The sequence below is a fragment of the Cryptomeria japonica genome, chromosome 2 (assembly GCF_030272615.1).
Source record: "Cryptomeria japonica chromosome 2, Sugi_1.0, whole genome shotgun sequence".
NCBI classification, from domain to species: Eukaryota; Viridiplantae; Streptophyta; class Pinopsida; order Cupressales; family Cupressaceae; genus Cryptomeria; species Cryptomeria japonica.
The window spans coordinates 131,468,455-131,479,644 of record NC_081406.1 but is presented as its reverse complement, the minus strand read 5'-3'; the positions used below and the strand labels follow the sequence as shown (position 1 = coordinate 131,479,644).

The following is an 11,190-nucleotide window of genomic DNA, read 5'->3' as shown; positions in this document are numbered from 1 at the left end:
AGTATATGCCTTCTGGATTTTGTTCCACAACGAGAAAACCATCTCTTTTCTGTCTCGTTGACAGACTGCTCAAGGTAGTCTTATACTGTACTTTCCAAAACATGTTGAGTGTTCCCTCATTATATAAACTCCCCAATGCCTCTTGAAGGCTTCACTCACCTTAACATTTTCAACTAAATACCATTGTTCTGATTATCTGTATTGCCTTCTGTCCACACTCCATCTCTGCTAAGCTGTTCATCATGGGCAATAACTCATCAAGACTGCCAACTTCTGTTCATGACTTTAATGTTAAGGTAATTCAAATGTATTGGATTAATGTGTTTTCTCTTTATAATTGTTAAGACTAACAAAATCTTGATTACAGGACATCAAGGGCAATGATGTGAGTCTCACTACTTACAAGGGCAAGGTTTTACTTATAGTTAATGTTGCATCTCACTGGTAATTTTTATTTTTCTCTACTTTCTGATGTTCTTCTTTAAGATTTGGGTGCAATATTTTCAAAAGTGAGCTGTTGATGCCTTGAAGTTTTGAATTTGTTTCTCTCTTGATTATATTTTCTGTTTTTTTGGCAGCGGGCTGACTACGTCTAACTATCAGGAGATGAATGAATTGTATATCAAGTTTAAGGACCAAGGTGATATGTAGTAGATAGTCTTGTGATGTCTATTAGTTTGAGCTTTTAGTATGGCTTTATCTGGGCATTTGGGGCATCTCTCAGCATTGACAAACGATAAATTTTTTATGAACTTGTGGATATGTACCCTTACCCAAAAGAAATAAACAGGGGTCTTTAGCAAGGTATCTAGTAAGAATATATTGAGAAGCTTTATAATTAGTTTATTTATCTATATTGTTTGCAGGGTTTGAAATAGTGGGCTTCCCATGTAATCAGTTTGCTGCACAAGAACCGGGTACTAACGAAGAGATTGCAGCAATTGCATGCACTCGCTTTAAAGCCAACTTTCCTATATTTGATAAGGTTTGTATTTCAAACCTATTTGGGGAATAGGGGGGTTGCCATTTATTATTGTTCAAGGGAACTGATCTATCTATTATGTAGGTTGATATGAATGGTGATAATGCAGCCCCTGTCTACAAGTTCCTAAAATCATGCAGAGGTGGAATTTTTGATGAGAACATAAGATGGAACTTCTCCAAGTTTTTGATTGATAAGGATGGAAATGTATTTGATCGATATGCACCCATTACTTCTCCATTGAATATTGAGGTACTTATAAGATTTTTGTATAACATGAATGTTTACTGGTTCACATGTGATTTAGTCTGTTTATATCTTGTCAACTGCATCAAAATTGTTAGCTCTTATAAGTATTAAAAAATAATCTTTGTCCTAAGACAGTAGTTGCTAATGGTTGCAAATCTATGATTGCAGAAAGACATCAAGAAGCTGTTGGGAGTTGACTAATAATGCTAGGCTATAGTATTAATATGTTTTTTATGTACTCATATTATTGAGATAAATAAGTGCCATTGATTTACTGAGATGTAAATTAAGAGTGAAGCTTTTTTGAAGTCTATGATTGTACATTGATTCATTGAGATACAATATAAATATGAGTTATTTTGGAAATACTAATATAATTTTAATCTCATAACATTACTATGGTTTAGTCTACATCTTGTAATTTTTTTTTTTTAAAGTCAATGACTAAGATACAATATAAATACAAACTATTTTGAAAAAAATACCATCATTTAATCTCGCAACATTACTATGATTTAATCTGCATGTCATAAAGTTTATTTACCTGCTGCATAATAGTACTCAATGTTTGTCTGAACTACATAAATCCAACATTCCAGGCCAAAAAAGGGTCCCACAAACATTATTTTTTCATCTAATAGTTGAATGTATTAAACTAAGAAAGGTTTTTTAATAAAGGAATAGACAAGTAATATTCATTTTTCTTAATATAGAAAATATTTTTTCAATAGTATTATTTAGGTTAATTAGGAGAAGCATACTTGTAGTCATTATAGCTAATTTCACACATCCACAGATCCAAAATGGTACATCAGATTTCAATAATTTTTTTGGTTGCCTCCATTTGTAACTTAATTGCTTATAGCTATTGTTTTGGCTACGCAAAGGTCAAAAAGTCATCATTTTAAAGTGAAGCCCAATACCTACTTAAAGATGCCCCAATAACCATGCACTACAACCACCTAAAAAATGACCAATACTGATGCACAAATGCCCCAATAGTAGTGTGTTATGGGTACCAATAAAGTTGCACAACTCCTTCAATTAAAGTCCAAAAATTCTAACTACTTGGGGTAAAGTAGGCCGCTATTGGTACATGTAGAATTTATTAACCATTTTTTTGGTTTCTTTAAAATTAGTAATTGGGGGGTTGGTGTTGTTCCCCTAATTGATTTGCAAATGGATCCAAGAAATAAAATTAAATACTTTGATTTTTAAGAAAAATATCTTTTAAAAGAAAAACTATTTGGTTTATTAATTAATGTAATTAAATAATATATAATAAATTATGAAAAGTGATTTGTTAAGGAATTTTCAAAAGACAAAAATCAATCTGATTTAATAGAAAAATATTATCTTTTAAAGTAGTAGTTAAATAAATTAATATAATTATGTCGAGAGGTGTATTATACTCACAAACAGATGTAAGATTCTCCATCATAAAAACAAGTCATTTAAGTTGACATGCATTTGGTCATCAACCAATTTGTCAATTAAAAAAAATATTATCTATATTATTTAAATTATTCAATTTAAATTCATTTTTTTAAAAATTGGTTTTACAATATTACTAATCAAAATATAATATAAAATTTTAAAAAATAATTGAAAAAAGACTTATAATATTTTTTAAATGGAATATTTATTTAAAAATTTAAAAATTAGATTTTATAATTTTTAAATGGAAAGAATTTTCTTAATAAAGAATTATCTATATTATTTAAATTATTTAATTTTATTTAAAATTGGTTTTACAATATTATCATATTAAAAGAAATTACTAATCAAAATATAATATAAAATAAAAAATAATTATTGAAAAAAAAACTGATAATAATTATTTTGTTAAAACTATTATTAGCTCGATAATTGAAAAAAGAAGTTTATAATAAAATTTAAATGGAATACTTATTTAAAAATTAGATTTATAATTTTAAAATGCAAAGGAATTAAAAAAAAAGCATAATCTATATTATTTAAATTATTTTATTTAAATTCAATTTTTTCTTTAAAATTAATTTTACAATGTTATCGTATTCAAAAAAAATTATTGACCAAAATATAATATAAAATTAAAAATAAAAATTATAAGATTTAAAAAAAATAGCTTTGCTTTGAAATATGCAAAAATGCGACACATAGTCTATTCGCACGATGGGATTCATACAAAACCAACACAGAGATTGGAAAGAAATAATAAATTTTCACAAAGGATTCCTCACATAAAAAATGAAGCGTTGAGGGCAAACTGTACTATTGTGGCCCCCCCTCGACAAGTTATAGGATGCAATAGAATACCATTAAGTTCTCAAGGCAAGACAAAGGATATTCAAGCCAACTTTTGCTTTGGAATCCCGATATGCGCCTTTTAAAAATTCAAAGGCAATCGTAGACAATATCGAATATTGACCTCAATGGGTCTTTGAAAATAGAAAATAGGTTGGCAAATGCAGAAGTATGCCAATTCACAATAGCTAACAAAAACCAGACATCAATATTATGAGATTTTCTATCGGGGGAGAGAAGCAAGTCAATAATCAATTCCTAGAAAATCCCAAAAATGAGTGGCAAGTAGCCAAATAAAAAAGAACCAAAAGATTGGAAAGACAATATCGAAACATCCCTAATTCGGACTACAGATTCAAGAATTATAGGGCCAATCCTCGACCAGGTACAAATGTTAATGCTAGCCCTAGGACAAAGATAGAACACAGAGCTCCTTTTGCTGGCAATAATAGATTCAATATTCTCAAACAAGATCGAGAGAGTCACAGGAGGATTAATATTTTTGCTCATCCAGTTCGAAGAAACAATAATTTGCCATCCATAAACCCTAAACAAAAATTAGGGAATTTGAAGGGTTCAAAATCAACCTCAAATGGGCATTAGGAAAGAAGTGGTTATTTGTATAGACAAGTTGGGAAGTCTCAAATAAAGAGAGGAGACTATAAGGTGTTCATCATTCATAACAATATTTTGGAAGTATGATGGAGTCACTATCAAAATTTTGGATTATTCGCAAAATGGAGTGGTATAGGGAAATCAATTCACAAAATTGTGAAATGGTGGAATTGGGTATTCCCCAAGTAGGTAAGTATCTCGATCCTTCCTAATAATTTTCTTTTCATAATTTGTAAGAATGAGGCATTGAAAATAGAGTTACTTTCTGGGAAACTGATAATTTTAAAGGATATAGCTTTCTTTTCATTGATTGGCAAATAAATTTTGATACGGTGTCATACAAGTTTAAGAACATCCCCAAATGGATCAAAATTCCATATTTACCTGTGCAATTTCTTCATTTTGAAACCCTAGAAGAAATAGGGAATTCCCGAGGGTCCTTTATTAGGGTAGATGAAAACTATTTAAATTCCACACAGGTTAAAATCTTGGTGGACATTAATGTAGATATGAAAAACGTAGAGCCTTTGGAATTAATAACAACATAGGAGGTTTATTTCATTAGGGTAGAATTTTATGAAGGCCCTATGTTTGGTAATGTAGTGACCAAAATAGTAGATGAGATAATGAATATTATTGATTGCAATGCAAACCCCACACATAAAGAAGGGATCTTGACGTAATTCTCAATCCAGAGAAGGGGGGATTTATAATTGAAAATCTCAACCCTATGGTTGAAGCAAACAAAAAGATAAAGCACGAGACTTCTATTAATAATGCTACATTAAATCAACTTGTCGAAAAAATAGAATTGAGCTAGATAGAGGCTAAAAAAGTAGTTAATATAGTAGGTGAGTAGTTAATATTATTTTTTAGCTGTCAGGATAAAAAATAGTCTAGCCATCTTATGGGACCCTAGGAAGGTATGTTTCAAGGAGGTGATTAAGAAATCTCAATGGCAGGAGGTTGGGTGATGAGTACATGAATATCTCCCTTTGCTTCTTCCTCATTGATATATATGGACCTATTAGCACTATAGGTAAAAGGGAAGTATGGGTTGAATTAGAAACTTTTATGGTGCAAAATGATGATAAAAATTTCATTTTAAGAGGTGATTTTAATGTTATTCTCAACTTTGCAAAAAAGAATGGGGATTCAATTAGAATCAACAACACAAAAAGAGTTCAAAGTTTGGGCCGGGAACAATAATTTGCTAAATATTAGAATGGATAATGGAACTTTTACATGGAATAATAGGAGACAAGGTAGTAACTTTATAGCAGAGAAGCTAGATAGATTCTTCTTTAAAGGGGACCTAACTGAGTTTAGTAACTCATTAAGTTCCTCAATCCTAACCACAATGAGGTTAGATCACTTTCCAATTTCTCTGTCAGTTGAAGAATATAAGATACCTATGAACTGCCCTTTTAGATATGAAAGAATATGGTTTAATTTCTTAGGTCTGGTAAAAAATTGGTGGAAGGAGGAACAAGTAGTTAGCTCCAAAATATTTTTCTTTATATCAAAATTGAAAAAAATTAAACAAAAGATACTTCAGTGGAATAAAGAGCATTTTAAAAACATCTTTAAAGAGGAGTTGATAGAAGTAGAAATAGATAAAATGAATGAAAGTGTAATAAGAGATGGAATGGATTATGAAAAATTTGTAAAATAAAAATAATTACTCCATAAGTATGAAGATATATTGTGTAAAGAGGAGATATATTGGAAATAGAAATCTAGAGAGAATTGGTTAAGTGAAGGAGACAAAAATATAAGATTTTTTCATAATAGTACTAAGCAGAGAATAATCGTTAACAAAATTTATTGAATAAAAGGAGCTAGGGGTAATTTAATAGAAGACCCTAAAGAGGTAGCTCAAGAATTAGTTTCTTTCTTTGAAAATATTCTAAATAATTGGGATAGCATAGATCCATATTCACAATAGCATTTGTTAGAAAATAGCCCTAAAGTCATCACAAAAGAAGAAAATAGGATGCTCACCAGTAAATTCTCTTTAGAGGAGAAAAAAGTGGCAGTAAATCAACTACACCGTGAGAAGACACCTGGGCCCGATGGTTTCCCAGTAGGTTTATTTAAAAAATGTTGGTCCTTTCTAGGATTAGAAATGTGGGAGGTTGTAGAAAACATGAGAAACTCATGCATAATTTTAAGGGAGATAAACAACACTTTCATAACACTCATCCCTAAAAAATGAGAAAGAAGAGGAGACAGATGCTTTTAGACCAATCTCTCTTTGTAATACTATTTACAAAGTTTTATCGAAAGCATTAGAAAACAAAATCAAAAGAGTGCTTCCCTCTATTATATTAGAAGAACAAATAGGTTTTGTCCCTAGCAGATCCATATTAGAGGGAGTGATTATTGCACAAGAAGTAATCCACTCTGCCCAACGGAATCTAGAACCTAGTATGCTAGTTAAATTAGACATCAAAAAAGCCCATGACAAAGTGGATTGGATATTTTTATGTAAATGTTGGAAGCCTTTGGCTTTGCTAGACAATATATAAATTTAATCTTCAATTGTATTTCTAGTCCAAAATTTTCTATACTAATCAAGGGATCTCCAAAGGGGTACTTTGACACCTCGAGGGGATTGAGACAAGGGGATCCCTTATCCCCCTTTCTATTTATCATCATGGTAGAAGCATTTGGCAGAGCGGTAAGTAATGCACTTATTCTAGGTAAGATCAAAGGGATTAAAGAAACAAAGGGGGTTACAAACATAACTCATCAATAGTTTGTAGACGACATGATGCTCTTTGGAGTAGGGAATAAGTCTGAAGCAAAATAATTTAGGGCCATTTTAAAATAAATACTATAAGGCCTCAGGTCAAATGGTCAATGAGAACAAATTAGAAATATATTTCATGAAGACCAATAGTAGGATTGAGGAAGATATATGTTATATTTTAGGCTTCAAGAAGGGGAAATTTCCTTGCAAATATCTAGGGCTACCATTGGATAAAGGGAGTAGGATTAATAAACTTTGGGATCCAATTATGTCAAAAATAGAGCAAAAGATGGATTCTTGGAAAGGGAAATGGCTATCAAATGTTGGCAAAGCTACAATGCTAAAATCAATCCTCTTTGTCATTCCCACATATCAAATGTCCCATGTGCCATTGTCTCAAGGAGCCAAAGCGATGATGGATAAAAAAATGAGGATGTTTTATTGGAAAGGAACATTAGAGGAAATGAAATTGACATTAATGAGCTAGGAGAGAATATGTAAACCATTAGATACAGGAGGATCTGAGCTAGTAGAGTAAGGATTTAGGGGCAAAATTAGTATGGAAGATGTATAAAGAACTTGATAGGAAATGGGTTAAGATTTTGTGGAAGAAATATTTGTATGGTTGAGACCCAAGTAAACACTGAACCCCCTTAAGGGATCTACAGTTTGGAACTTCATATTAGATAGTAGGAAATTGATCATAGATAAAATTACTTTGGATATAGCAGATGGTAGTAAGGTTCTTTTTTGGAGTGATTCATTGGGTGGGTACATAGCATTAGATAATGTTCCCATAAATCCTATAATTAAGGAGGTATTTGGTGTAGTCACGACTAGAATAAGTCCTTAAAGAGAACAATTCATACCATGCAACAAGAGTTACACAATAGAAACAACACAAACGTGATGGAGGCAATCGAGACTAAAATACCCAAATTGGAAACTAAACTCTAGGCTAGGCAGCTAGCTATACAATTATTAGAATTTTTTGAAGGGTTAACAATCAATCACATTTATAGAGAAGGGAATATAGAGGCAAATAGACTTTCTAATTTGGGAGCAGATGAAATCTTTATTGAGAAGATAAGATGTATAGACTAAGGTTAGTGAGGTTTATAGAATGTGGTTGTTACTTGCAATCTAGAGGGGGGATAATTGAGGTTGAGATTTGGCTTTCAAATTGGTAGGCCTTTTTATTTTATCTATATAAATTTTGTTCTCTAAGGCCTTTATATTTTAGGAATTGAATATTAAGTATAATATCTATAGTAGTATATCTAAGTATAGTGGGCCTAGTTAAACCAACCAAATATGGTGAGTTATTATCTCCATGTCAAAGGAAAGAGATTGGGTGAGGGGGCCCAAGGAAGCATAGAGAAAGTTTTAGGTGACATGATTAGCTCACAGGTGAATGATCACATCAATATTTGCTTTAAAAATTTGAAGCCCTTCACATGTGCCAATTCATGTGAAACACCCTGTCTTAGTAGTCGGTGTTATTAATGATTTCCCTAAGGTAGATATTTCTAGAATATGTGATAGTAACATATAGAGTTCGAAAGTGGATAGAGTAGTTGTGGAATTGTGAAAATGGAGTCGAATCTTATGCTAGTCTCTGCAAATGATAACAAACTCATGAAATTTAGGGGTGATATTAAATTTGAAAGATGGGGTAGAGTGTTAAACGAATTGGATGACTTGGCTTGCAGGGCAGTCTGAGAGATTATGGGAGAAGAATATGTCAACAATAAAATCTGATATAGTGCTAATTGTGATATTCCTACAAAATTCATCGCTATTCTACTGATGATAGGAATCCAAAAGGGTGAGGTCATTCAATTAAGATGAAGAATCTTCAAAGAAGATTTTCTAGGTAATCTAGAGCTAGCCATGGAAAGTGTGGATGAGAACATGATGATCTCTTTTCTGGAAGATTACTGAGTAGTTACAGGCTCAAGAGGGGTGCAAAATGTTGAGATACAAATCGCCAAATTACCTTTGCTAGAATTAAGGGACAAAGTAGCTTTTGATCAAAGGAGGGAGGATATTTTAAGAAGTGCAGATTTTCTTTTCAAATGGCTACATTTGAAGGAGGCTCCAAGTAACAATTGGTGGGTTGAATATCTCAAGGCTGAAGGATTTGACCCACCAAACAATATATTTGATGTGCCTATGGAGAGGGTTTAGGTTTTGCCACTAGTGATAATTAGGGCAACATGGGTTAGGGGAGAATCAAAGAAAGAACATGAAGCCACCAGTAGAGGCCAAAACATGGATAGGGATGAAGCAGGGCCTTTAGGCCCAAGGATGAAGGAAATCGACTGTGATTACGTTGACCTCAACATCATGGAGGAACAATATTCTTAATGGTAATTTTGGTTCGAATCTACCTTTTTTGAAGGGGTAATTTTGTCTTTACAACATAGAGATATAGCTCTATGGCTTGGTCCATGAGGACCCTTCTTAGTAGTTTTAGATATAGCTAGGATACTTAGACCTTGTTTTAGTTGGTAGACGGAATCCATAGACAAAGTGAATAATTATTATGAATACTAATAGTTTTCAGGAGAATGCTTAGACATGGAAGATTCGGTTTAAAAATTGATAGATTTAGCATATGATTTTTTGAAGTTTATGTATACAGACACTAGAATATATTATGCTCCCACATTTTGGATTAGTACTTAATCAATATGAATGAACTTAATATTTGGATGAAATGTTTTTTTTGTGGTTTACAGTGGTGTGTTTTGCATTTTATGATCAAATGGTAATAATCTGATTTGCTGGTTTTATAAAATGCAGTTTGTTACATATAGTTAGTTAGTGATTCTTAGCTAGGTATCAACCATTAGGATGTTTGTGTTTTGATTAATATTCATGAGATAGTAAGTAGACATATTCTAAGGTTAACTTTTTGATTCAATGGTATGGTTGTTATTTTTTTAGAGGTAAGATTGGTGGTAAGTTGGCTCAATAGATGAGTAAATTAGATTGAGTTTTTCTATTGATCAGTGGCATAATTTGGGTGTTGGTATGAGGAAGAATCATCAATAAGTAGTAATGGATTAGCTTCAAAATAATACTTTTGTATAGCTTCATTATTTTAACATCTAGTTTGGCAGAATTGTGGAGGTGTATGCAGATACAATAGGAGGTTACGAGGTAAGGATTTTTGTTCACAACCCTTCATTTCCGGCTTAGGCCTATTATTAATAAAAAAATAAAATAATAATAATAATAAATTAAAAAAATTATAATAATTATTTTGTTAAAAGTATTATTAGCTCGGTAAAGAAAGCTAAACATATGGATATTATCCAATTGCATAAAATGGAACCAAAACTTTATTATTAAATACATGTCAATGCATAAAGTGGAAATTGTAGTTTTCTTTGAATGCATATGAGAGTATGAATTTAAAAAAAGAAGAAGCATAATCTATATTATTTAATTTAATTTAAATTATTTTATTTAAATTCAAGTTTTGATTTAAATTTGGGCTTGCAATATTATTACCAAATTATATAAGTAAAACATTTTTATTAAATTCATGTCAATGCATAAAGAGGAAACTGAAGCTAAAAGATTGTAGTTTCTATGTAGCCAAAAATAGTAGTGGATACTCTATAAAATATAAATAAACTTCTTTTGAAAGACAAATTTTCATATAAAAGCAATTCTACAATATATATTTAGCTTTTTTAGTTTAGTTTTTTAGTTCAACTTATATTTAATCCAATTAGCTTGCAATTTCATAAAGATTGTAAGTTTTCCTTACTAACTAATCAATTTATACTAAGTCCAACTAATTTGCAGTAATACAGGTATTTATTTAATGAAAATTGCAAGTTTTTCTTGTTAACATTATTTTTAATTAGAAGAAAAGTTTCATAATTTGCATGTTTTCCTTATTTATAACATAAGTTTTCCTTACTAATATTACTCTTAACTAGAAGAGAAGTTGCATAATTTGCAAGTTTTCTTTATCAACCAAACATTTTATACTTAGTTCAATTATCTTGGAGTAATATAGGCATTTATTTTATGCAAATTACAACCTTTCCTTATAAATATTATTGTTAACTAGAAGAGAAGTTGCATAATTTGTAACTTTTCCTTATTTAAATATTATTTTTAATTAGAAGAGGAAGTATTCCTTATACTTACATTATTTAAGACAGTTTGGTGAGCAAGTTAGTGGCTATCCATTTGAATAATATACTCTCCTTCATTCCATCTACTAGAGAACTGATTGAGGCATTTATCATGAGAATAATAGTCACCTTTGATGCTTTAA

The 11,190-nt window shown here is 31.0% G+C and overlaps 1 protein-coding gene across 1 annotated transcript; it reads left to right on the top strand.

Annotated features, from left to right (window-relative positions):
- The first annotated feature begins 242 nt into the window (after window positions 1-242).
- Window positions 243-1,432, top strand: LOC131073210 (probable phospholipid hydroperoxide glutathione peroxidase). Its single transcript, XM_059216885.1, has 6 exons — window positions 243-296; window positions 368-444; window positions 579-640; window positions 867-985; window positions 1,067-1,234; window positions 1,400-1,432. Exons 1-6 carry the CDS (start codon window positions 243-245, stop codon window positions 1,430-1,432), a joined length of 513 nt encoding a protein of 170 aa, XP_059072868.1.
- The last annotated feature ends 9,758 nt before the right edge of the window (window positions 1,433-11,190 follow it).

Excerpts from the sequence above, each read along its gene's own strand:
- LOC131073210 (XM_059216885.1), top strand. The coding sequence starts at position 243 with ATGGGCAATAACTCATCAAGACTGCCAACTTCTGTTCATGACTTTAAT. Across the intron at positions 297-367 it reads TTCATGACTTTAATGTTAAG|GACATCAAGGGCAATGATGT; the intron begins GTAATTCAAATG and ends TCTTGATTACAG. Across the intron at positions 986-1,066 it reads ACTTTCCTATATTTGATAAG|GTTGATATGAATGGTGATAA; the intron begins GTTTGTATTTCA and ends TCTATTATGTAG.